General features: G+C 46.4%; 8 protein-coding genes across 8 annotated transcripts; 2 read left to right on the top strand and 6 right to left on the bottom strand.

Annotated features, from left to right (window-relative positions):
• Positions 1–255: 255 nt before the first annotated feature.
• On the bottom strand, positions 256–1,706 carry EYB26_006066 (uncharacterized protein; the record flags this gene model as incomplete). The annotated part of the gene is made up of 3 exons (XM_054265342.1): positions 256–301; positions 372–1,632; positions 1,697–1,706. The coding sequence occupies 3 exons, from the start codon at positions 1,704–1,706 to the stop codon at positions 256–258; spliced, it is 1,317 nt and encodes a 438-aa protein (XP_054121317.1).
• A 655-nt stretch (positions 1,707–2,361) lies between these two features.
• EYB26_006065 (uncharacterized protein) lies at positions 2,362–3,251 on the top strand (the record flags this gene model as incomplete). The annotated part of the gene is made up of 6 exons (XM_054265341.1): positions 2,362–2,420; positions 2,489–2,599; positions 2,652–2,668; positions 2,727–2,872; positions 2,975–3,055; positions 3,120–3,251. 6 exons carry the CDS (start codon positions 2,362–2,364, stop codon positions 3,249–3,251), a joined length of 546 nt encoding a protein of 181 aa, XP_054121316.1.
• A 725-nt stretch (positions 3,252–3,976) lies between these two features.
• EYB26_006064 (uncharacterized protein) lies at positions 3,977–9,317 on the top strand (the record flags this gene model as incomplete). The annotated part of the gene is made up of 3 exons (XM_054265340.1): positions 3,977–4,124; positions 4,349–9,014; positions 9,074–9,317. The coding sequence occupies 3 exons, from the start codon at positions 3,977–3,979 to the stop codon at positions 9,315–9,317; spliced, it is 5,058 nt and encodes a 1,685-aa protein (XP_054121315.1).
• A 750-nt stretch (positions 9,318–10,067) lies between these two features.
• Positions 10,068–10,949, bottom strand: EYB26_006063 (uncharacterized protein; the record flags this gene model as incomplete). Its single annotated transcript, XM_054265339.1, has 1 exon — positions 10,068–10,949. The coding sequence occupies one exon, from the start codon at positions 10,947–10,949 to the stop codon at positions 10,068–10,070; it is 882 nt and encodes a 293-aa protein (XP_054121314.1).
• A 5,063-nt stretch (positions 10,950–16,012) lies between these two features.
• On the bottom strand, positions 16,013–17,743 carry EYB26_006062 (uncharacterized protein; the record flags this gene model as incomplete). The annotated part of the gene is made up of 1 exon (XM_054265338.1): positions 16,013–17,743. The coding sequence occupies one exon, from the start codon at positions 17,741–17,743 to the stop codon at positions 16,013–16,015; it is 1,731 nt and encodes a 576-aa protein (XP_054121313.1).
• Positions 17,744–18,730: 987 nt separating this feature from the next.
• EYB26_006061 (uncharacterized protein) lies at positions 18,731–21,129 on the bottom strand (the record flags this gene model as incomplete). Its single annotated transcript, XM_054265337.1, has 6 exons — positions 18,731–18,894; positions 18,952–19,893; positions 19,950–20,607; positions 20,671–20,897; positions 20,958–21,042; positions 21,097–21,129. 6 exons carry the CDS (start codon positions 21,127–21,129, stop codon positions 18,731–18,733), a joined length of 2,109 nt encoding a protein of 702 aa, XP_054121312.1.
• A 1,042-nt stretch (positions 21,130–22,171) lies between these two features.
• Positions 22,172–22,507, bottom strand: EYB26_006060 (uncharacterized protein; the record flags this gene model as incomplete). The annotated part of the gene is made up of 1 exon (XM_054265336.1): positions 22,172–22,507. One exon carries the CDS (start codon positions 22,505–22,507, stop codon positions 22,172–22,174), a length of 336 nt encoding a protein of 111 aa, XP_054121311.1.
• Positions 22,508–23,538: 1,031 nt separating this feature from the next.
• Positions 23,539–25,166, bottom strand: EYB26_006059 (uncharacterized protein; the record flags this gene model as incomplete). Its single annotated transcript, XM_054265335.1, has 3 exons — positions 23,539–24,661; positions 24,719–24,995; positions 25,058–25,166. 3 exons carry the CDS (start codon positions 25,164–25,166, stop codon positions 23,539–23,541), a joined length of 1,509 nt encoding a protein of 502 aa, XP_054121310.1.
• Positions 25,167–26,271: the final 1,105 nt, after the last annotated feature.

Below are 26,271 nucleotides of genomic sequence, written 5' to 3'. Positions count from 1 at the left end.
GCCGCTTTAAGGAAGGAAAGATGTCGAAAATCACCTGATTTTTATTCAACTACCTAATCCTATCATCATCATCGACTGCCTTCACATATCAGACTCGGCAAATCAGAGAAGAAGAATAATAAAGGGCAAAGACGATAAAGCATGCGATGCGGCGCATCTTCAACGTATTTCCAGGAGTACATAGATATCATCGATTCTTCAAGAGCCTCAAAAAAGATTTCCACCAATGCGGGCAAATACGAGAATCGATCGACACTATGTCGAAGTTGAGATCTCTCGGACAAGCAGGCTGATGTTGATTCTGGAATAATAACAGTTAGCACAAAGATCCGAACGTGACAAGTTAAGGACTCTAGCAGAGGGATACTTACTGTTGTCCCAATTTCTGTCCGACATGTGGCAGATCTCCCCTCTCAGAGAATTTGTGTTCCTTCATGAGCCACTGCTTGATCATCTGGCATCTGGACTTTTCTTCATTGGTGTAACTCATCATTGCCACTATATTAGACAATGGGCGACAACTCCAGGATGCGCCGTTGATCATGGTGTCGTTGGGTGTATTGCTGTCGAACAGATATCCTCCTTTGGGAGAATAGCCCGGGTCAGCGATTGTCAGCATCGCGTCCATTAGGCAACGGCCGACCTTTTGACCCTTGCTATCTTGGGCAACCATGATCTCAATTTGAGCGGCACTGGCGACTGCAGGCTGGCCTTGCATGAAATTGGTAAGACGCACGAAGCCCAGAACCTCGCCCCATGGCACGCGACTGTCATAGTCCTTTTCTGTCGATTGCTTTATAGCAACAATGAATGGGAGTTCCTGATTTCGCGAATCGTCAATGCGTTGGTAGATATCGTGCACTGAAACTGGCTTCGATTCGAGGGTATGTGCGGAGCAACTAACGTACGAGTTGACAACTCCAGCCAGTTCTGCTGCATCAATGTGCATAGCATGGCGCAACAAGAAGAATGTTCCGGGTCGAATCTTGTTCCTGCATTTTAGGATAGTGATCCTCTCCTTTGCAGCGGCGACTCTCTGAGTGCGCTCCATGATGTATGGGTTGGAGCTTGCGGTATCTGTATACTGTTCCTGCACGACATCTTCTAAAGAGAGCTTGACCCCTCCTTTAATATTTCCATCCCCGCTGCGAAAACCCTCAGATTCGGTGTCTTCTTTGCAACCTTCAGGATCTGCTTGCTTAAGCCACTTCTTGATCCTCTTGGTGAGTATAACTCCTTTCATTTCGAGAGCGTCGAGACTGTATAAATTCTCCGTGCGAGCTAGTAAACGCTTCTCTTCTTCTTCTGTGTTTCTCACAAGATTTGCTGCGGATAGTGGAAGCATCTCTCCATTCTCTTGAGTATATAGAGAGACATCAGGCGAAAATGTACGAGAGTCGTCATTGACTGCCGCTCCTGAATTCTTGTCCTCCTCTTTCATGAGAGGCTCTTGGACATTGTCTTTGGCATCAGTCATCGATCCTTCTGGTTTTGCTGGTGTATTGAGTGTGGGAGTGGGTGATTGTTCAGGCTCCGTTGGTGTCTTCGCCTTGGGAATCGTCCATATTGCGAAGGCAGCTCGCATCTGTTCCATCCTTTCTTTGTCTTTGGCGGATTGGACTACATCTTTTTCTACCATCGAGGAAAGGTCAGTTAGCGTAATAGCTCATCATGAAGAGACGGTGGATAGATATACCGGGAGCCATGGCTCAAGATCCGTGCCTTGTATCAAGTGCACTCGGCGAGCTCAGACGCAGGATTTGGGAAGGAAAACAAGTCGACTGAAAATCCTACTTGATTTGTAGGTACCTCTTTGTAGCATATGAAATGTTTGTAGGATGGAATGGGGTCTTTCTCTCATTCAACAACATAGAGCTGTGTTGAATGAAGTGCAGATGAGAATGAAATATGGAAGACTTGCCTTGCCGTTGCTTAATAAGAGATAAAAAGCAAGAAAAGAGAAGATTTACAGTAAGTTGACAGTCAAATCAAATCAATGCCTGTTTGCAGCGTGCAAGGTGTGCCTGATAGTTCACGATATCACATTCTGATCGATTTTGTCTGATTTGGGCTGGAAGGGAACCTGGGACCCTTATAGTAGTAGCATTCACCAAATTAATGAGATGAAATTGGATGGATTACCAATAAAGAAACTCCCTTTCCAAACACAAATCTAAAAAATTCGTACATTTTCAAGTGATGTTGAGGTTGTCTGTATAAGTGCCGGTTGATAGATCTCTAATGTGGTGCCGAGTCTATGAAATAATCATCTCTGACTACCTTAGGTACCGTATTCTTTCCCCTCCAACTCTTTTTATCTGCAAACTCGACAGCTGAAACAGCCGTCACCCTACATCTAAAATGCTCTCAATATTACGCAAAGCAAGACTGAAAGATAAAGAAATGAGAATTCTTATGCTGTAAGTTTTTGGAAACCTAGCGAGTCATGGTGGCCGAAGATGGGCTGACATTGCTCGCCGCCGCCCAGTGGGTTAGACAATGCCGGCAAAACAACCATTGTCAAGCAGATTATGAAAGAAGATGTTACCACTGTCAGTCCGACGTTGGGATTTATTATCAAGACTATTGATTTTCAGGGGTGAGCTTGTCTTTACATTTTGCTGAAGACATCGACTAATTTGGATTGGTAGATACAAGTTGAATATTTGTAAGTCGAACTTCGCACTTTTCCGCCACTCAGAAAATCTAATCTGGGATATTATCAGGGGACGTCGGCGGTCAAAAGACACTTCGCTCATATTGGAGGAATTATTTTGAGAAGACGGATGCTCTGATTTGGGTGGTGGATGCGACTGATCGTCTTCGAATTGATGATTGTCGCGAGGAATTGGCTGGTTTGTTGTTAGAGGAGGTAGGTTTTTATTCTCTGCGTCTCATCTCATCTTCGAACTGCTCATACTGATCCCTATGCTTTTTGGATACATCATTGGACTATTGACTAATCTGCTTACAGCGTTTGATGGGTGCGAGTTTGCTCATATTTTTGAATAAGACGGATGTTGGCGGGTGCATGACGGAGAGCGATATACACGAGGTTTGTATTTCTCCTTTTCACTCGGAATAAAGCACATGGTATTCTGATCAATTATGTTCTACAGGGCCTCCAATTGGATGCAATCAAAACGCACAAGTGGGCTATATTCCCATGCAGCGCCATGACCGGGAAGAATTTGCATGAAGGCCTGGACTGGGTGGTCCAAGATGCAAAAGACAGACTTTTCTTGTACTGATATATATACATACAAGGTACATATATGCAAAGGTAGGTACGGATATGGAACGAAGGGACATTCAATTGAACTTACTCGCAATCTTGCTGTTTCAGACTATTCTACGACGACCATGCTCATGCTACGTGTACTGTGTATATTCGATACCCACAAAACAACCTACGGCAAACTTGATTTCAGACTAAATCCAATCCCACAAGCGACCCAGGGATGAGCATCAAGGGACCCAACCCAGTACCTAGGTTCGCACACCCGCAAAGAGCAACCCCCAAACAAATAAACTGCCCGCTACTACGACATCAACGAATTCAATAAACCATTGGAAAGGTAATCAACTGTCATTGAACAGTGTACAATGGTAAATGAGAGCTGATGATCAGCAGCATACTATGATAAGCGGATGATAATGTGGAGACCGGAAGAACCAGCGGAACGCGTGCACAGAACCAGACTCAGAACAAAACAACATCAATCAACTTTCTCTTGTGTGTCACACACACACTCCTTGCAAAATCCACACTCTTTTGTTGTGTTTTGTTCTTTTCATTAGTATTCTCTATAATTTTATATTGCATCACATATGAGTCACACTGGGTATATATATAATACATACAAGTCCTGGATGACGTACTCCGTCTACCTAATATAGGTAGCGTCCTCCAATCCGATCTGTCTGCCGATTCAGCCCCCTCCCCAACCGTCGTCGCTTCCTCTACGATACCACCATGGACGACAGTTCCGAAGACGTCAATGAGTTTCTTCTTCGTATTCGCGAATTGGGCGATAAGCAAGTAAAGGAGGACGAAGACAGGGCCCGGAAGTTGGAAGAGGAGATATTGCAGGGTCGGAAAGAGAGGCAGGCACGGCGAGCTGGTAAGCATTGCCCAGCAGAGCACGAAACGGGTTGGGCGTTTGTACTCTGTACAAAGGACAACAATTATCTGGACTGTCCAGCGTCTGGCTCATTACTCTCCACCTATCCTTGACCTCGACTTGGAAGTGGAATTGATTCTCTTTGATGTCATTTCTGCATTGCATCTAGCTGATTGGCTGTGGCTAACTTGCCGACCTTTTTTGTGTCGCTCTTTCCCTGCCAGAACGAGCTCGCTCAATTTCTCCCACCAAAGACTTTCCTTCTCCCTCGTCAACCTCGAGTCTACCAAAAGACCACAAGTCCATTTCACAAATCCCGCCACAAGTCCTTCGACCGTCGAGTCTTACATTGGAGCGAGATAACGGACTATCAATTACTGGCAAGGCACATTACGACGAACCCCGCGAGTCTGATAATAATAATCCCCCTTCCACTCCCCCCGCATTAGGTGCAAGACACGTTACGCAATCTGCCAGCGACGAGACAGAAGACACCCCTGATCGATCTCCTGTCTCGGAGAGGATTGCGTCTCTTTCAATAGAACCAACAGATACGGTGGAACAAGGCAATGACACAATGCCCTTAGCAGAGGACACCCCGCCTTCGCGCTCTCAAATCTCCCAAGCCCTCTCTTCAAAAGATCCAGCGTGGTTTCGCCAAACAGCGGATCCTGAGAGAGGTACTCTGGCGTTTCGACGAAATGCAGACAACCATGTGACTGAAACATCTTCAACTGAGGCAAGTTTTAAATTGCCTGGTCTGAGTCGAGACTCGTCATCAGAAACTGAAAAGTTTCGCGATTGGATTTCTGACGATCGGTCACGCTCTCCTTCCAGAGCAAGCTCGACATTTGCTGCTAATAGTAGCATTGGCAATCGTTACTCGAGCATATCATCCGTGTCCACGACTGGTCTTGGGTCTCCCATTCCTTTGTCTACTCCACGGCTTGATGCTCGTAAACCCGAGTCTCAACCACTTACCGAAGACCGTACCCCTCTATCTCCAGGTTGTGCGTCTCCAGAACGGTCCAGTTCTCCTACAAAGGGCCTGGGAGGTTTCGTGCAAAGTGCCATGTTAAAACGCAGTGATAGTATCTCGAAGCGATGGACCGTGCAATCCCCCGCCAACCTTAGTCGAAGCAATTCGATTATCAGCAACCGCAGCGGTGTTGGCCGTTCTGCTTTCGGTGGCGATTTGCTTGCTGGTCCTCCTGAGCCAAGACCAATTCGCGAGAGCTCCCCTTTATCACTCTCAAGACCAAGCTCAAGCCACAGTGAAGCTACTATTGTTCATCACTCCAGAAACCAGGAGAACAAAGACAGCAGTCAGGAGAAGCCTCAGCTGGATACAGGCTTTGTTAGACCCACGTTGCCCATCCACGCTCGTTCTAGTTTCTCAAGCACGACTGGAGCAGATGAACCAAAAATCGGCGATGAGCCCCAGACACCGAGGAGCCCTTCGAAGTCTTTTGATCAGAAGCGTTGGAGTCCCACTAAATCGAGTTGGCTAGAAAGTGCGTTGAACCGCCCTGAATCGCCCAGAACGAAAGCAACGCCCGCTACACAGCAACCTGCATGGATGAAAGATCTGTCCAAAGCACGACAGGCTAGAGCCAGTGTCGATCTCGGAAGACCGGCCGCCACTCAGGAAACGACTCCTACTGGCTTGATGAGCTCACCGGTATTCGGTGGCCATTCCAAAAGCCCCAGTGTCTCTAGTATCAGCACACCTGCCACCAAAGATACTAGAAGCCTCTCACCAGAGAAGCCACAATCCCCTACGAAAGAACAGAGCACTGAACCAGCTCTACCAGATATCAAGGCCAGCGTTGAGCCATTGCCAAAAGAGTCAGATGCATCTTCGCCTGATGTCGAAGATAAACCTAGTCCATCTTTGTCAAAGGCCTCCCCTCCGGTGCCAAACAAACTCAAGACAACATCCACCACCGATATTGGCTTAGCGAACCCCAAGCCACAGCCGGCCACTGTAGACTTCAGGGCGAACCTGCGACGGCGCGAGACCACCAACGACAAGACTACACAAGACGAACCGGAATTTAAAAATGTCTTTGGAAAACTTAGAAAGACAGAGAAATCCACTTACAAAGCGCCTGATGTATTCAAGGATAACATCACGAAGGGGAAAGCAGCACTGAATATTACTGGAGGTCCGAAGAAAACCGAACGAGTGGATGAGTTCAAGGAGAGCATCTTGAAGCAGAAAGATGCAATGAAAGCAGGCGGAGGTTCTATCCGACGGACCGGCGAAGAAGATCGAATCATACCAAAGCCACGAGCCGCGGTACCAGAAGCACTCGCGAAACGCAATAATCTTGTTCGAACGGACAGTACCAAAAGCAACCTTTCAGGCTTCTCTTCCCCGACTCCGACTAAGTCTATTCGAATGGAGAGTCCGCAGCGGCCTCTTAGCGGATCGAACAGCAAGCCCGAATTGAATTTATCTCCTGTCGAGCGAACACCACAACTGCAATCGATGACCCCTACAATTCAGCCCAGCGATAGCCCGACTCGAGACGCAAAGACTAACGTTGAAAAGGAAGAGCAAGTGCCTAAAACTACCTTTTTACCGGCTAAGTCATTTCAGGAGGATAAGAGCAATGTGATTGTCTCAACGGTTCGTCCCTTGTCATCAAGAGTCGCGGTTGATACTCCTACGAAAATGAGCACTGATCCTAAGGGACTCGCTGCTAAGGGAACTATAGCAGGCAGATTAAACCCTGCGTTAGCGGGAATTTTGGCTCGTGGCCCGCCGCGCGCTGGAGGTGAATCGGAAAAGCCTACTACTACCACCTCTACCTCAATACCAGCGCAGGAATCGCAGTCAGCCTCGGCAGCCCCACTGACACATATGACCAAAGCCCGAGCAAGAGGCCCCAAGAGGAGACTTCCAGCCACGAAGTCCGAACCGAAAGCGTCCATGAAGGAGGATAATCAGTTGACTGAACAGGCTACATCTGAAACTGAGGTGGCGGAGCGAAAGGCTTCAATTGAAAATGTACGTTCGCCGTCTGTGTCTGCAAAGAAAATAGACATTCGTTCTGAACCAGTCATTGAACGCCAAACACCGCTGATACCTTCAAAATCGCCAGATGTACCAAGATCGTCTCTGATCTCTACCCCCAAGATGAACGGTGTTGTCGAAGAACTGAGTGTGGACAAGGAGAACCTTGAAGTGAACCTTATGAGTGCTAAATCGCCAAAGCCTGTTGAGAAGGCCCCAAAACCATCCGTCCCTTCCAAATCGCCAGACGTATCAAGATCGTCTCCGATCTCCACTCGTAAGATGAGCGCTGTCGCGGAAGAACAAAGCACGGACAAAGAGGATCCGAAAGTCAATCTCAATAGTTCTACATCACCTGAGAAGCCAATTGAGCAGACCTCTAAACTACCAGTCCCTTCCAAATCAGCAGATGTGCGAAGAACATCCATGACCTCCCCTATTCTCAGAAAGACTTCTTCAAACCTCGGTAAAGAGAAGTCTGACGAGATATCCTCCAAAAGCGGCGCCTCTCCTCCGGTGCCTCCCAAAACAGGCATAATCCGTGAAGTTTCCACGCCCAGTGGCAGGAAGCCTTCACTCAACGAACGGCCAACACCACCTCCGAAGCCATTGAGTCCTTCTCCAGGAAACGCATCACCATCTCCGTCATTCGCTTCTAGGCTGAAGGAAACCTTTGCCAACTCAGCCAACGTATCTCCAATCCAGGCAAAGTTTGGACTGGGTCTAGGAGGCTCATTTTTCCAATCCCGGCCAGGGTCGCCACTTGAAACCAACAGGAAACCATCACAGCAAAATAGACCACCTTCAAGTCCGCCTGTCCCTCCAAAGAAGAACTTGAGTATTTCTTCTCAGATTCCTACTGATGTGCGACGGCCGTCTCTCACGTCGCCTATTCCTAGAACCTCAGAGTCTGTCGGGGTGATTAACGAGTTCTTTGACACTCCTCCCAAGTCCAGCGATAGAGTGAATATCGACCCACAGCTGATCCTCACTGCGGAAGCAGACGAGTTCAAGACAAGGACCCTTCGCAAACAGATTTGGGAGATTACAGGAGATGGCAAAAAGCAAGATCTTCCTAAGAATCAAGATTACATTCTCTTTGAAGGTAGCATGTATGTTTGCGTGCACAATTTCGAATGTGAAACGGGAAATGAGACCGAATGTTACTTGTGGCTGGGTGACGAAGTGTCTGAAGCGTCCATGCAGGATGCTCAGCTATTCGCACGGAGAGTTGCCAGAGAGAATGGAGCCAAGCTTGAAATAGTTAGACAAGGGAAGGAACCCGCAAAACTCGTCGAGGCTCTTGGTGGCATCATCATTACTCGACGTGGTTCTAGTTCTCGGTCGAACTCGTCGGCGCTTTACATGCTCTGTGGTAGACGGCACTTGGGACAGATCGCATTCGATGAAGTCGACTTTTCCCGTCAGAACCTTTGCTCGGGCTTCACGTTCGTTATCTCAGCGAGATTTGGCAAGCTTTACCTATGGAAAGGGAAAGGAAGCGGAGCGGATGAGCTCGGTAGCGCGCGACTGGTCGGCATGGATCTTGGACTGACTGGCGAAATGGAGGAAATTTCTGAAGGCGAAGAGCCAGAGAGCTTTTTTGATGTGTTTCCTAAATCCGAAGTGGTCGAACTACCTGGAACCTCGGATTATTGGCATCTGAAACCCAAACATGAAAAACATCGTTACCGACTCCTTCGAATTGATCATGTCCTAGGTCAGAAAGCAGGATTCTGGAACCGACACGGATCCTCATCACCAGTCACTCGGCCCAACGACACCATACGGGAAATCGAGCCTTTTGCCCAGAAGGACTTGCTTCCTCACGGAATCTACATCCTTGACGCTTTCTTCGAGATCTATGTGTAAGTTTTCGCGATACAATGTCTCCGTGGAAAAAATACTGATAAGATGGTGTTTGTAGTATTGTAGGAAGTGATGCCAAATCCCGGGCCGCTGAATTTGCGTCAGCTCTAGTCTTTGCACATGAATACGGAATCCTGGCAGCTTCTCTCCAGGACCGCCCATTCATTCCAGTTGGCTATGTTTCGATCGGTGGTGTTCCCGACTCTTGCACAGTGGCATTTCGAAAGTGGGAGCCCAAGATATGGCCAACAACCTCTTATGTCTTGCCGTTGAACGCTGCCATTGAAGCCATCCGTTCCTAAATGTGGTGATATGATGCATATTCCGGTGTTTTCTCTTCGAATCTCTTTGTGGCTCAATTGGTGGCTCCATACTGATCCTGGTGTCAGACTTTGCATTGGGTGTATTGGTGGAAAGGTCTATTGTATCATATGAAATCTTTGAGGCCATTGCAGAGGAGTTGTTCATACTTTTATCTAGTTTGATCCGTTGTTCGTGTAATTATTTTTCTGTGGTATCATATGGGAATGACGTTGATATATTTGCTATCTTCTCTGCATGTATGTATAGCGTCTTTTCATAATACTTCCAGGTATGCCAATATCCTTATTCTATGCCATAGTAACTGCTATTAGAAAAGCGTCAAGTATGGTGTTATAGCGACGTGTATGGTGAAGAGTTCTCGAACTATAAAGTGACTTGTCTGAAAAGCATGGGTGCCCTGTGTGGGTCCACCCTGAAGCTTCAAGTTACTTCCCTTCCAACTATTCCTTCTTTCTACACTACACACCAGCACACAAATACTTCTAAAAACCAGTATCACAATCCCCCTCTGGAGCTCTTGAACTTCAGTCATAGCTATATATTGGCACTACCTTGAAAAGAATGATCCATCCATGCGTCAATGATTCCTCGTGCCACACCTCAAGTTTCAGATTCTTGCCCATGCACGCCTGACCGAATGCAAAAAAAAAAAAAAAAAAAAAAAAAGGCTAAACAGAATAAAAACCAAATGACATCTACACCAGAGCACGGCTGGACATAACTGAGTGCTAGAAATAATCGTATTGCCCTCCAGAGTTCAAAAGACCATAATCTATCGAATGCCGAAGTTGACGCTGGTGCTGTTGCTTCAGCAGATGTTGACGCTGAACTAGACCAGTCGCAAAGGTTTGCGCTTGTGCATCGAAATATCCATCAGGAAACCCGGATTGTCCAGTCATATACCCCAATGACTCGGACATACTTCCTCGCGAGGTCATTGGCATAAAAGTCGCAGATGGATGGTGTGCTATTTCCGACCACGTCGACGACGATGCTGCTGCTGATGGTGGTATATCAAGAACTTCGGTCCGCGAGTACGAGGTTGTATCTATACCTACTGGTACGTACCGCCCTTGAGATTGGCAGTAGTTCCAAGGTACTTCTGCGTACCCGTCGGTCCTAATAGCCCATGCATCGTCTGTAGCCCCTGATAGGGCCATGTCAATATCTCGCGGATTCATTGGCTTATACTCGCGATATGTGTGGCACAAATACGTTTCATCCGACACTGCAGTCATCCAAGTGCCAGCAGTAGACGCAACAGCTAAATCAGGGGACTCCCTGGGCGTATTTGGTTCTGGCGACAGTTCCTCCGACACAGTAGTGTCACTTATACTATCTGTTGTTGATTCAGCCGAGTCCAGACCGCAATCGGAAGCTGAATCTAGACATTTTATGAAATTGACTAGATCTTCCAGAACTCTTTGCGGGTTTTCGACGGCCTCTTCTGCGTGTTTGATGAGGCCTAGACGGTCCAGGATTGCGTGTGTGCCTGGACACCCCTGAATCGATTCTTGGAGGGGCAAGCCTGGGAATCCTTCGCGACGCACACAACGCTTGTATAAGTCTCGCAGCGCTTGAACATGGACCGCGTGTTGGGAAATGAGCATTTCCACGAATCTGCCTCAGTTTGTTAGTACCACTGATATCGATCTCTTTTCTTGCCTCGCAAGCGTCTTACCCTCGGGAGTAGACTTTTTCTTGGGTTGCCTTTCGGTCGCGGAAAATACAAGCCTGATTGTAGGTTACGCACCTACTACATGGCTGGAGACCATCGCACTGTGATGAACATCAGAAATTTGGTGGATCCTCACACCCATTAATGGAAATGCTACCTTGGCCTTTTTGACTCGACATCTCTCACAAGCCCTCTGTACATGCTTTCTTTTCGTACGAAATACTCGATGAGCTGGCTTCTCGTCACATCTCCGATCAGAAAGATTGCTGGAACCTGGATACTGATAACCGGAAACACCAGTGTCGAGTTTAGGAAAAAGAATCTTTTGTTGAGACATCTGTAAGTATTTCAGATCTCGACTAACGCTTCTGGAACAGTCAAAGGGGAAAACACGACCAGGGAACATGCAAGCAGCGACAAAGTTTGATGGACTGAGCGCAAACCGACTACTAAGAAAACAATCACCCTGGTCTTAATGAGAAGAAAAATGCAAGGAATCAGGGAATGGGAAAGGGTTGAATTGTCGGCCTTAAATCAATGTACCTTCGAGATGGGAACCGTTACTTGTCTTATCAAGGCATCAAGCTTACAACTATCAGTATCTGTTTGGTAATGATAGTAGGCCAATTGCAAAATGCCGCATTACGGTTTCGGTGACGTGGAGTAGTTGTCCTGTCGACGACACACACAATTTTTCTCTGCAGCGTTGTTGGGTTAATTGTGGTTTGTCACGTCAAAACAATCCCTGCAAACTACTTTGACAGGGACTCGTGCATCCAGATTTAACTGGCTCATATCCAAAGGTGGCGCTGCATCAATGCAGAACTATCAGTCCTTGGTTCATGACTTGCATTTATCACCGAAATAGTGTGCTTTTTGCGGATTTAGTTTGTGTTTTAGTGGATGTGGAGAATACGGAGGCAGAAATGGCTACTACTACATACATCTTACGCCTGTTTGCCTGGCTAATTTGCGCCCGTTTCGACCAGTTACATGATCCAAGACTTTTCCTTTCTAGATTGGTCAATGAAGACATTTCAGAATCCAAAGAGTGCAGTTTCCCATGTACACACGACCATGAATACGAAATTTACTATTAGCCATCTCACCTACTAAACCAGCCTGCCAACTGAACCCATTACACTGAAACGAACCACGAAGCATGTCTTGATTGACTTTCTCACATGTCATTCGCCTGGTATATTGACTTCATGTACGTGTTTGTTGGCTCCTTCATATCATGATACGCACTGCCTAGCCCTAGAGAAAGAGACTGAACTAATACATTAGTTGGAAGTGTGTATACCCAAGGCGCCTCGCATCTTTCCAAGTTACCTAGCTTATTTTGTTTACCTACTCGATTTGACTTGATATTGACTTGATTCTCGGGTCGAAAGGGTTGCCGTTTGCCGTTTACCGCGCATCTCTCATGCCCTAGACTCTTTTGACTATTTTTAGCAAATCAAGTCTTACATTCAAAATTATTGAGATATCCGGGGATACCCAATTTCCCGCAAAATGGGGGAATACGCTGACAGTAGTCGAGAACAAGAAAGAAATGCCAACAATTCACTTCTAACTCAAATAAGGAAACCACTATATTTGACAGTTTGAGACTATCAATAATCAACCAGAGAAGCCAATCAGGCGCACCTGTCAACATCGGGATATATCATCCGAATATGTACGTACACACGAGGTATGGCTTGCAGAATGCAGACGGAAAATGGGAACTCGGCGACGCATCTATTTGGCCAAGTCTGAAGTTCAAACGCAAAATAGAATTTTACGCCTGGAAGATCATTTTTGACTGTTTGAGTAAGCGGGTCATAATTGATTATGTCGAGGGGTAGGTAGTTAGTAGTACTTATCTGGTATTGAAGTCATCAAGGGCTGTTTCTCCCTTAATATTTCTCGTGCCATTTCCGGGATTTTGATTATATTTTTGCCATTTGTCTCTCAGTACATATGTAATATCAATGTCATCGTTTAACCAATCTACTTAGAGCGTCGGGAGTAACACTTCAGGGCCGGATTTATTCTTTCTTCAATAGTACCAATATTTAGATAGTAGTAACTATAAACGTTCTCGGTATGAAAAGCTAGTTCGTTTGCCTTAGGCAGGTAGGCATGTACATGGAGTAGACTTGCCGGATGATATATTGAACTCTTGCTTTCTCTTCATTTGTACCGAGACGTTCAGCCTCGTTGCTTTGATGTGTGCTCATTCAGAGTACCTTCGAGCACAACTTTGTACTAGTATTCTACAACTATGGAGACCTACATGTGCCGAAGACATTACTATCATCCCTGCCCATTTCTAGCTGTCAACTCTATCACGATCACGGTGTCCAATCAGATCTATATTTGAGACGTGAGTATCAATTTTCCAGCGAATCAGCAAATCTAGTCGATGTCTAGAAGGAATTCCTAGATATTGAGTCTCATACTACTGGTTTGGCCGATAGCATTGAGTTACATGTGTTTGAGTGGCTTGCTCTGCTCAGCATCAACCCTTTTCGGTAGTACAAATAGTCCAAATGTTTAGTTCTGAAAACAGTAGCTTGTTGGCATATGTAAGTAGTAAGAAACCGAAAGCTACCTAGGTAGGAAGTCAATCTGTCACCTGCATGTATTGATATATGCCATGTAATCGACAAGGTTGTAGTTGTCGATTCTCGACGAACTCAAAAGTTCAATATGACAGGAGGACAGACTGTATGAGTGCTTCGTTAAGTCATAGAGACCTCACCATCTGGATATTTCTGATCATTATGCCGAATATATGAGTGAATATCTTGAACGATTCTACTGTAACTTACAGATTAGCTGAGGTACTTAGATACGTCAATGAGTTATCAGACGGCCTGTGCTTGAAAACACTGAAGTTATAACTTGGCCCATGTTTACTCTTCATGCAATTCGTGCTAAAAGCCGGGAATAAACGCCCCCTGTTTGTTCTCTTTCGGATGCTCGATAAGTTTCTTGCCTAATAGAAATGGGTAAAATTTCGTTTGTTGACGAGAAGTACACACACGCCCCCGTGGATAAGAATGTCGGTGACCATCGGCGACCACTCAACAAGAAACCTACAACGTACGTATATAAAGCACGGGAAAAAAAGAAAGAAACGATACAAGACCCCGAAGGACATATGACCCGTTGAAGGTTGGCATTTCTGCCCCGACATACCTATGAGGGGAAGCAAGCTAGATAATTAGGGGGGGAAACACCATCACTACAACAATATCCAAATAGAGAGAGGTTCGGAAGATATAGCCACCTTCAAACAGTTCGTCCAGCCTCGAAAATACCGACTATGTACGCGACTACATGTTTTGAGGCTTAGAATGGCCCAAGGTCTAGCCGTTTTAGTGTGTTGTGTCACGTACGTATGTGCTTAGGTACATGTATGTATGTGAGAGGAGACAAGACATTGTCAATACGTCCAATAGGGGAAGATTGTTTGGATGTTAAATTCGGAGCTCGGTATGACCTCAGAACGAAGAGTACCTATTTAGTCAAAGAGTTTGGTAGTTCTTTGAGTGCCGGTGATCAGGCTGAAATAATGAAACAGGATATCTTGTCCCTGCTTTGGATCTCAAAATATCAGGGGCACACGAGTATCAACCTTAAGACATTCACTCTAAAGTCGTCAACTTCTAAGGAAAAGGTGACCTACTAGGTAGACCCACGATAGCATGGATCAGATCTCTCGGCCCGTACCGCCCTTCTGTGCATCCGTGAAGAATATAGAAAATAGCCCTAATTTGTCGTTCAATTACCCTTTCCAGTAATTTTCAGCGATTAAGTTCGATTCTTAGCATGCATGAGAATCGTCAATGATTGTCAAAATGGCTATTTGTCAAATACATAATCACAATCACGCAGATTTTGTATCTACGTAGGACCAGACTCGGAATATAAATTTCCACCAAAGACATTCAAACGTTATTGAGCCACATGAACCAATCCAGAGTCCTAGAAAGATTGACTTGGACTTGCTCGCTTTCCTAAAAGGGTATTTACTGTATTGTTACAGAGAGAGGAAAAAGAAAAGAAATCTTTAAATACATACTCGATGCCCATGTCTATAATTGTGGAGGGTGTAAAGGTAAGGCTAGGGCTTGTTATATTAGGTACTACTAAGTGTCATCGAGATGATAGTCAATTATAGAGTTTTTTTTCTTCTTCTTTGCTTTGTTCCTTGTATTGAGTATTGAGTGCCGTGCATACAATGGTGATCATGCATATGCAGCTGCCAAACAAAATAAGAAAAAGAAAAAAAACATAATCGGCTTCTGCTGAAAATATCTGCTGGAATTTAGATGGACTCAAGTCAACTCATTCACTTTTGAAGAATAGAAGCAAAGAGGCTGAAAGAAAAATAGATTAAACCACAAGCATCATTGTCCATGTACACCGCTACGAAACCATTGTGATGCAAATTCATCACACCGACTCCAAAGTCAAAAGGGTCATGTTTGATCACATGCATCACGTACATAACACATGAATTAGTGCTCTGTCAAACAAAAAATTATAATAATAATACAAAAGACCCAAAAATTCAATATAAGAAGGAAAGAGAAAAATCTTCAAATGGGCGGTGGGCGAAGGGCGCTCTCATATCGGTTCAGTTGGATATCAAGGTCGAGATCTCTGCATGAGATCAAAAGGGGTTCAGCCTGATTTTAGGTTTCAAGAGGGGAAAAGCAAAGAGCGGGTGCTTTCTCGACCAGGCTCAAATTTTGAGGTGTACCCTCGAGGAGCAATGGCATACGGTAGCTAGAAGTCTTACATTTTGGGGCGAAGTAAGTAATCATTGGATGGAAGGAAAATTTTTAATCACTTGTGTACTTTTCTAGGTTAATAAGTGCTAGTAGGTATGAGCAAGAACACGAGGAGAACAGAAAGAAACGAAATCCCACGTAGAACGCCAAACCATCTATGTACTGAAAGAAGCCTAGTCGCTTGAGAAGCGAGCGTAAGTTGTTATTGTTTGTCAGAAATGAGAATGCTAGCCTCGCCATGAGCCAGAAGATCAAAACTCTCTTCGCTCGTGATAGTCATTGGCGGACTGGGAGAGTCAGTGATGATAGCCTCCTTGTGTGAAGAAGCGGGGGCTTCTCGTTCCCAGCCACGATCCCCAATCCACTCTAGACCATCTCCAGCTCCACGGCGGCCGAATTTGCGCACAGTTTCCTGTCTTTCTCCCAGAGAGAGAAGGTCGTCGTCCGATTCCGTCGTTTTTGACTCATAGCTAGACGTCAACAACAAGTTTCGTCTGTGCCATTCTCCAACAAACAACCCGTCAGGATCGACTTCTCGTCGCACTTTGAGCCATTGATCCATGTCGTCTCCGTACATGTCTCGCAAGTCTTGAGCTGAGGCTAGTGTAGTAAAATTCTTTGCCCAGTGGGGACGACCACCCAAGTCGCGCATGAGCCATTGAAATGCTTCGTAGTAGCGTTCTCGGCAGGGAGGATCCCGCAAATAGGGGCGATACAAAGTAGCATTCAAGTACAACGTAGGTCCATCGCGAGAGGTCGGGTCGAGGTAAGGGCGTGGTGTGGAAGATAGCGTAGTATCGGATACCCGTACTTCGATAGGACAGTGTACCCAGACGCCTTTGGGACTAAACGGAATGCGAGCAGTTTCCTGATCACCACGAATCCAAGCCGAAAGACGAGTAATCGCCTCAGGGCCTTTCTCCAATGGCAATGCCCACTCGTTCACGAATTGCGAGTAAAGACAATCCATAAGCAGACCTTCTCGTCCTGGCTCTATGGCCTTAGTGACTACAGCGCCAGGCTTGAACCCATATTGCATTCCAAACACAAACCATTCAACCCAAGGGAGAATGCGCGGGACGCAGTTCGACAATGCGAGCAAGTTATGATACACATGGTAGCCTAACCATCCACCATACCAAGATTTTGGCGGCGGTTGTACAGGTGAATCAGTCTTGTCTGCGCGCCAGATGATAGCACGCTCCATGTAAGGCAGCCACCACGCGCGAACGAACTCGTGCGACGTCCAAAGGTCACCCTCCCACCGATCGAGCAGCTCCGACAGAGGGTGAAGCGACTGCTCCCATTCAATGCGAAAAGCAGGGACAGCTTGCAAGGTCACTTCAGTGACAATGCCAAGCGCGCCCAGTGACACCAAGGCTGCACGGAACAGCTCTGGATTGTTGGTCGCACTGCATCGCACCGTCTGTCCATTGGCCAAAGTCACCGATAGGCCTCGAATACAGTCAGATATTAGACCATGTCGAGAAGAACTGCCGTGGGTACCGGTTGCGATCACTCCGGCTATTGACTGGCTATCGATACTGCCGAGATTGGGCAAAGACAGTCCATTTTTGTGTAGCTCCCGACCAAGATCGCGCAGTCTAATGCCTGCTTCCACCGTAATAAGACCGGTATCTTGCGACACGCTCAGGACACGATTGAAATTGTCGAGATTGATCAGCCACGCCGAGGTACAAGTCAAGTCAGAAGGCGAATGGCCACTACCGACGGTCACCAATCTCCGCCGACATCGGCGCGCAACAATCACAGCCTTTTGGATTTCCTCGATGCTCTGCGGCTGGATATAGAGCTCTGGTCGCGAGTAAAAGGTCTTTGCCCAAGTGAAGTGCAGATGCTTCGTGGTGGCCCGAAAGGGGATGGCCGGGTCGAGTCGGGAAAGCTCTCGCGCGACGGTGGGATCGGTCGACATTGCGATCACGGGACTGCGGGCGAGTTATTTGTTAAGAGAGGGGGGTAAAAAGAACAGAAAGGAGGCCAGTGCTGTCAGACATGCATGATGGACGAGAGAGCAAATCAATGTTCTTGTTCTGACACGATCTAGATTGATACAGAATAGTTAGTGTAGAAATAAGATGAGAGGGAGAGAAAAAATGTAACGGCCGATAAATGAGAATATATCGATACCGGTAAAGTTTAGGAGCTCTTATCTAGAAACTGGCCACAACGCCAGACACCGAGAGCGGATTACTACTACGTATTTAGGATTTAGTATTTAATACTCTGAGCCTCCGTTCGGAGACAAAAGAGGAGCACCGGCTATCGTGTAGACCCCAGGCTGCTCTCCTATCACTTGACCAAGAATTGCCAGGCATCATTTGGATCCAGTGGCGATTTGGTACCAGCCCGACGGGAGGAAATGCAAGTTTCTTCGGAATGCTGCATTCTAGTGATTTGACAGGCCAGTCATAGCACGCGCTGTTATTACTATGTATACAACCGAGTATGTGCCGATCAAGACGGCGAACAAAGCCCGATTTCCGCAGCCTTGTTCCAGATGCGACGCTGCTTTCTTTAGCACGTACGGAGTACCTATCGTGGTCTGGTCGAGGAATAAAGACGGAGACTACTACCACAACCAATCCAATCACATGCTCACCACCCCATTTAGGGTTATGCAAGAGGGTCAGGATTAGGGTTACGGATAACTAACGTCATATTGATCGTCAGCATAGACTTGGACTGTCCGGTCCTTTGAGTTACTGATGTGTAGAGAGTCCTGGACAGTGGACATAGTCCGATGAATGCTGTAAAACTGCCTAAAATACATGTATTTTCGCCCAGCCCAATGAAACACCGTTCAAATAAAGAGTAAATAAGCGTAAAAAAAAACGCATGCAATTCTTTACTACGACAGAAAAGAAGAGAAGAGAAGAAGGGGGAAAAACAGTCAAGGTATCTATTCGCCATCGGTATCGGTCTCGGTATCGGTCTCACTTGTGTCATCGACTTCTCCCTCTGTATCACTCTCCTCATCCGATTCTTCATCTGATGGTCGTTTTGTCTTTTTCTTAGGTGGAGGAACGCCAGTCTTCAAAGCTTGCATTTGGCCGGCAATAGAATCTGTTTCCAAGTTAGTTATATGCACCTTGTGAAGCTGTAGGAATTGGGTTATTGTACCTTCATCTGGTTCGCTGATATCATCCTCTTCCTCGACTGCAGCAGCCTTGGCTGGGTCGTCAATGTGAAGAGTAATCTCCTTCTTGATATCAAAACCCATATAGCTGTCTGAAATTAGATGCAAGGCGAATGTGAAATCTCCAACTTGTGGAGGAGCCTGAAACTGCATTTTGAGTGTTTGCACGTTGAAAGTGGGTTTTCCCTCCTCGTCAAAAATAGGCTTATCGAATGTTGTGAAAGTAAACGGAGGAACGGCAATCTTTCCCTGCTTGGGGTCGGCAAGGAGGGCATGCCACCTGGGAGAGTGGTCGCGAGGCAGATATGGGGCATAAGTCAATTGAGGCTGAACGATTTCTTGCTTCTCTTCAACAATAGAGCCGTCTGCTCTCTTCACCTTCCTGGTCTTTCCTATGTTGCGGTTATGGAGAGCGTCAAGATCGCCTTCCTCGGGGTCGATATCTTCCAAGTCTAATTCATTGACCTCTGGGGCAGATGCCGTGTATCCGGGTGGAATTATGCGACCCTTGATCACAAGCTGCACAAGACTGCTTGGTGTGATGAATCGCTCGCCCATAACCTTGAAGAAAGCTTTCGAAATGACAAAGTATGGTAGTTGCTTGGCGACATTTGTAGCTGCCTTGTACTGTTCCGCTGAAAGAAGACCAGGACCCACAGTCAAAGCGCGCCTCTTCTCTTCGGGAATTTCCATGTACTTTTGCACGCTCAGGTGAGTTTTCGCATCGACGCCTTCTACCGACTTGACAACCTCAGGAGTGAAGTGTGGCAGTTGAAGAAGTGGCGATGAGCCGGGAGCTATAGCTTGGATGAGGTTTTGAGACGAACGGTATGCACCGATGACTGGTAGAAGATTGCCAAAAGCAAGTGTAATGGCAGTAAAAGACTCGTTTAAGGCAAGGCCGATAGCTCCTGCCTCGTATTTTTCTACAAAAGCCATTAGCAAAAAGATGTAAGACTCTATGGAAAAGAACGGAACTAACCTTGTTCCAGCGTAGTATCTTCCAGGTCAGTCCGATTGAGATATGCCCATAGTAACGATAGTGCCTTTCTTCTCGTCGAGTCGTCCAATTTCCGAATAACTTCGCGGTCTTTTGCGGTGAGTATTTTCTCATCAATGCCCATCACTTTCTTTTCAACCTTAGCCAAGCCGTCTTCTGACCTTGAACCCTTCAGCAGTTCCTTGTACTCCTCTCCAGTCGAAAGAGTGCTGATGACGCGGCCACCAATCATATCTTCTTTGTATTCTCTGAACATGTTGCCAGCGCTTGCAATGAGAACCTTTTCCCGGGTGTAGCGTTGAGATCCGTACCACCATTTTCCTACAATATAAGGCAAAAGGACACCAAGAAGACCTCCATAGACAAGCAAGACGTATTTTCCCATGCCCTCGGTGATGATCAATTTCGGTAATGCAATTCCAATGCTGTAGCTCTGCTTTCCATCGGGATGTCCATATTGCAGGTAATTATTACGGACTTCCTCGTCGGTCAACGCTTTATATGCCTTGGTCAACTCCACGAATCGTTCATTGAGGTCATCGATCGTCTCATTCTTTGCTGGGTCTGGTCGAATCTTATCGGGGTGATAGATGAGGGACATTCTCTTATAGTGACGGGAGATGGCTTTTTCATCGGCGCTCTATCACAAAACACAATCTCAATCAACAGGAGACACCAATTTTAAGGCCGCGCGAAAACTTACTCTAGACACGCCAAGAATCTCATAGGGATCGTATATCTTCGGCAACGTACGAGCTGTGACTATAATGAGGTAGATCATCCAGCCGATGATAGCCCAGCCGACTACCACAGCGATGAAGCGTTTGACTCGTCGCTCCTTGCGCAACTGCTTCCGTTTCTGAGCCTGGATGAGGTCTTCATTCTTGGGTTTGAAGTTCGAGCTTATTCGGGGAGCGGTGTTTTCAAGTTCTGCAGTGAGTTGCAAGTCAGTACATCAATAAGCACATCGAGTATATGGAGCGGTATTACTTTTTGGAGGACTGAGAAGACTGTATGTGAGAGGTAGAGTAACGAGGCCGGTTAAGGTGAGAATAAAGTAAGGGAAGAATTGGCCCTATAATCCAGATTAGCAGAGATCTCGATCATTCCATACAAAGTGTCATCGCACCTGCTCATCATAATTGTAATCCGTGGAAGACATCTTGTTGACGCGAAAAAGACCGCTGCGGTCAGCACATGGGTTTACAAGTTGAAGACTGCCAGCACTGCGGGACTGCTGTGCAATTCCATCAAACAGCGAAGAAGATGGAAATCAAAAAAGAAGGTTAGAAAGAGTGTAAGGGTCGAGATTATTTTGTGTATCTCGAGAGTGAGGGCCCTCTTTCCCTCCGTCGCAGTTTGTTGCTAAAAGGACACGATTGATTGTTCAACATCCCGCAGACCGCCTGCGCTTTTGAGTTTAGTGTGCTTTGGACGGCCCTTGTAACTTGTTTACAGTATGCGCTATGCCCAAGATGGTCTAGTCGGTCCATCTGAACAACTACTTCTTATGAACTTTTAATCTTCTACCTACTTCTGGATGGTTCTTGGGTTTGTTCTTATGTCTATTGATCTGTAGCGACAGCCTGATACGGATAGTATGTACATGCATGATAAGCCATTTTCAGGCTTTCACAATTCTTGATTTCGAAGACGGAACATGAGTCTTGATCTGATAAGCCGACGAAATGATGCCGACATTCCAGCAGTCAACCGGCCACGCGAGGAGCTCAAGCATCGGAGTACGAGCACCACTCACGAAGACGGGACACAGTCTGGAGCGTTCTTGGTATAATTCCGCTTTTTTGCCTTTTGAATGGACACTAGGTGCCACCATCTCAATATTGCGGGTCGCAGATGAGCTTAAAATGGACCAATCGACGTATCAAATACCTGCCTTTCAGTGAAGATAACGATACGCTTCATTGCTACAAGTCGAAGGGGCTCTGATAGGTGCGAACGGAGGCAGTCGAGATGTTGAAGCTGGCGTTCGTCCATTATAGGATCACGCCTCGCAGTGTCAATTCGTGCCGGTAGACTCGTTGACCAGTCGGACCGAGAGACATCCCAAGTGCAAGAGGCATATGAAGAGAGGCATATGAAGCGGCGGGAACACTTGAGGGTTCTCGTCCGACCTGGATTTTCTTGTCCTCCTCTTCTTTTCTTTTTGTTGATTATTTTTTCTGATCCAATATCAAATGATATCAAGTATCGATATAATCGAGTCGATCAAAATAGTCGAGCATATTATAGCACAGATTTTCATCATCTCCGGGCTCACCGCCGAAGTATCGATATTGCTGCTGTATTGCGAGCTGATCGGCGTCAAACCATTCGTTCATTTCGTAACTCTGCCATTCTTCTAACCAGTTGTGCCGGGTGTGTGCGAGTGGTGCGAGAACGGCAAGTTCCGAATGTTGGCTGACGGGAGAGCGAGCAGCAAAATCGAATGTAAATGACGAACTCAGCACGGAGTCGAGGCTTGCGGCTCTGTTGCGAGACCGTGGTCGAGTACGGCGTCTGTTGTGTCTTTGGCCCATGTTGAGAGATGTTGTTTTTCAATTTGTTCAGAACGTAAAACGTTAAAACGTAAAAACACTTTTGGTTTCCCCAACTCCCGTCGCAAGATATGAGATTTAGGGATGAGAGGAGAAGAGCATGACTTTGAAAGAGAGCGCCGATGGTCAACCCCCAATCATGGTAAATGAAAGGAGGAGGACCGGGAGCATTGAAAGCGCTCTTATTTATACCGAGTGGGAAGCTATGGAGTCTTATATACGCGGTATGTATTCCTACAGATGGTGTGACTCCGTAGGGCAGAAAGGTGACTCATTGCGAGCCGGAATCACGACACGGGTCCGCCCCACTCTGACTCTTTCCGCAGCCTGACTGACTCACTTTGAAAAGTTTGAAGAACTTTACTTAGTATGAGTACGTACTACGTAGCAGGTAGAACACGCCATATTGGGTGATTGACTGACGCCTATGAGCGATTTGGTGAGACATGATCTCACACTAACAGGACATGACTCCATCCTCGTGCAGCTTGATCAGCTGTCACTGTGCTACACAAGTGTACCTAATCTACGACAAAACAAGCATAACAGCTACCCAACCAATCAACAACCAGGACAGACATCATCTCACATGAAAAATTTCTTTGCATGACTCTTCTATCCAAGAAAAAATTGATCGATCCAGGGATGAATCATTCGATTTGCAAGTTTTTTTTTCCCCTCCCTCTTTTTCTTTTCTTTTTTTCTTTTTCAGAGTTACTCAATTTTCTAGTAAAGTGATGTGACTCATGTCACTGGTGACAGTCGGTCAAGGTTTCGGCAACCCCAAGCCGGATCCGCCTCTTGGGTTATTCAGGTTTTTTGTATGCGCGCACACCATCTGACGCCGACATACCGGATGTTTACTCTGTAAGCCGACTGTCATATCACACCACTTGGTCATGCGATCGTTGTAAGACCATATGCAGGTACATCTATTCTGACAATACGCTGGATGTATGTACATTTATCAACAAAGCGGATAAGAATAGTGGTATGTGTCTCATCATGAAGATTCATGATCTCGAGTTCTTCACAGAACTCTTCCGAATAATGGCCAGGGCCGCATCGCCCTTGGGAGCTGTAGTAAGGTTCTCGTAGCCGTCGGTTGTAACAAGTATATCATCTTCGATACGCACGCCGCCAATAGCATAATATCTCTCGACGACATCAAAGTCGATAAACCGGGCAATAGGCAGTGTTCGCGCATTCTTCAACGCCAAACGGTTGAAGTAAATGCCAGGTTCAACCGTCACAATCATGTTCGCCTCTAAAAGTGCTGCTGACATCATGCTAGCAGGCTGCATTAGGAAACCCCGAGCCCGCATCCTCGGCGACATATCATCTGTGGCTGCCATGACGGATTGTTCGGAAACATCATGCACCTCTAGCCCGACATGGTGACCTAGACCATGTGGGAAAAAGACAGAGACAGCTCCCGAGGCCATGATTTCGTCGACAGAATTGCCCTCTTTGAAAACACCGAGCTTCAATAACTCTTCTACAGCGACAACACTGGCATGAATGTGCACATCACGGAAACGAACTCCAGGCTTGATCATGCGTATACATTCTTCCTGCATCCTTTCAACGGCAAGATAAATATCCCGCGCTTCTGTCGTGGGCCATTCACCCGTACTACTGATAGGAAATGTGCGCGTGACATCTGATGCATAACATTCATACTCGGCACCAGCATCCAGACATACCGAGAGCCGACTCCCAAAATCCTCATTGTTCTTCATGTAATGTAGCGTCGCTCCATTTTCGCCCGAAGCAGCGATAATGCCGTATGCTTGCTCCGGCGCCCCATGAGTCATACACGTCTCTAGAAAGAGACCGGCGATATCAGATTCATTCGTCATCTGTCCGATTTTTTCCAAAACCGCTGTATGCGCCAGTCCAGAAACGATGTTTGCTTTTCGAATCAGTTCGATTTCGTACGAGTCTTTTACTCCGCGAGCCGCATTCATGGCGGGGACTAGGCTCTCCGTCTCGAATATATCCTGCTCATATTTAACGGGTGGTCGATGATCTGGATGAAGAATAATGATTTGAGAGTCATCGTTGCGCAAACGGAGCCAAGCACTGATATCGGTTTGGAGAGAGCCTGCGTATCGGGCATTATCTATATCATATCTATTTAAAAACCGGTAAGTAATAAATACATCTTGAGGCAGCTTTGTCGAGACTTACCGATCCAAAGCCTCCCCAATTGAAATGGTAGGGCCCATCCATACTGTCTGTCGCAGGTCAAAATCCGGTACGTATAAGGTAAGGTGATCTTTCGCAATGTCGTAGGTGAGATAACAATCCGGCTCGTTCGAACCGCTCAGGTAATAAAAGTAACGTCGCTGGCGAAATGGTATGGTTTGATCTGAGTCATCGAGGAATACTGTTGGCTTTCCGATCAAGTAGATAAGGCCGCGGCTGACACCGAGCTTGGAAGCCACTTTGCGGGCATGTTGTTTTGCTGTTCGATCACAAACGATTAGCAATAGAATGCGACTCAAGAGCTGAGTGTAGCTTGCTTACCAGGGTATTTGTTGACGTTGGAGCCAACGGTGATGTTGATGTGGAAACGTTGAATGTCGAGCGTCTCGGTGCCCTTCAAGGCTGCACGCAAGGCTTGAGAGGGGCTCATTTCAAAGTGTTCTGTGTTGGAGTACCTGAAGATAGCTTGTACGTATGATCTCCGAGCTGTCGAAGTGTCATAGGCGGTGGTGGTTGTGGTGTCAACTGTCACGCGGAAGGAGTGCGGAGGTGGTCGCAGCCCGGCTCCACTCCTTGTCGGTACCTACATACTACGGTAGTACCACTGTAGATAAGGGGCGTCTTATCAACAACTTTGTTTGAATGCCGCTTTGCAGTCACCGTTAGTTAACTACTACATAGTAGTTACCTCCATTCACTTCCCCGACTAGGGGCCTGACAGGACCGTGTAAAGTCAGAATATAGACTAGGATAACCTGCCAGCATCGCTGAACAGTAAGAAGATGATAGTCCCACCTAGTATTTTTGTCATCGCGATTCTAACAGCTATGAGAGTCTTAGAGAGAAGGTTGTGTGGAACATATCCACTACCAAGCCAACCGAAATGTCCCCGCAGGCTTAATAATGAGTGCATTGGCCAAACTGAGCAGTTATAAATGGGCCTTGAAGCATACTACGAGTACGTACATAGTATGGTATTAACCGCGGAGTTAAAGTCTAAACAAGTGTACACTGTATGCCTCTGCTACGTTGGTATCCTGGATACCAATCATTCATATGACAGTTGAAACAAGCCATCTACTCGCAGTAAGTGATCTAACTCATACGCAGTAGGTACGCCTCAACGAGAGACCCTTGGAATTCAGCGCACGTTATGATCAAAACGTCTTGATTCCCAAAAACATCCCGTTGACCCACTGATGAGCGAGCTGTTAGTTATCTGGGCTGAGCCTCTCATTTTCACAACTCAGCCAATGACAGCCTGTCAACTTGCTCGTTGTTGGTGTGTTTTTACATTGGCACTGTATGCCAATGATGCCATGGCTGATACTGTTGTCTCGTATGGTAATTACGGGGTCTGTTGGTAAGAAGCCCTGTCTGTATGTATGTAGTTCGTATGGAGTAGTTAAGTTTGTCCAACTTCGTCCAGCATCTACTCTGTAAGATTATTATGGAACCACAGCCCCATCATAAGCGCCCTAAACTCTTAGTATGGAAACACGGGGTATTAGCTCAGGTACGTCCTTGCACGAATT

Source organism: Talaromyces marneffei, chromosome 4 (assembly GCF_009556855.1).
Source record: "Talaromyces marneffei chromosome 4, complete sequence".
NCBI lineage: Eukaryota > Fungi > Ascomycota > Eurotiomycetes > Eurotiales > Trichocomaceae > Talaromyces > Talaromyces marneffei.
The sequence above is the reverse complement of the archived record's forward strand: the minus strand, read 5'-3'. Positions and strand labels throughout refer to the sequence as shown.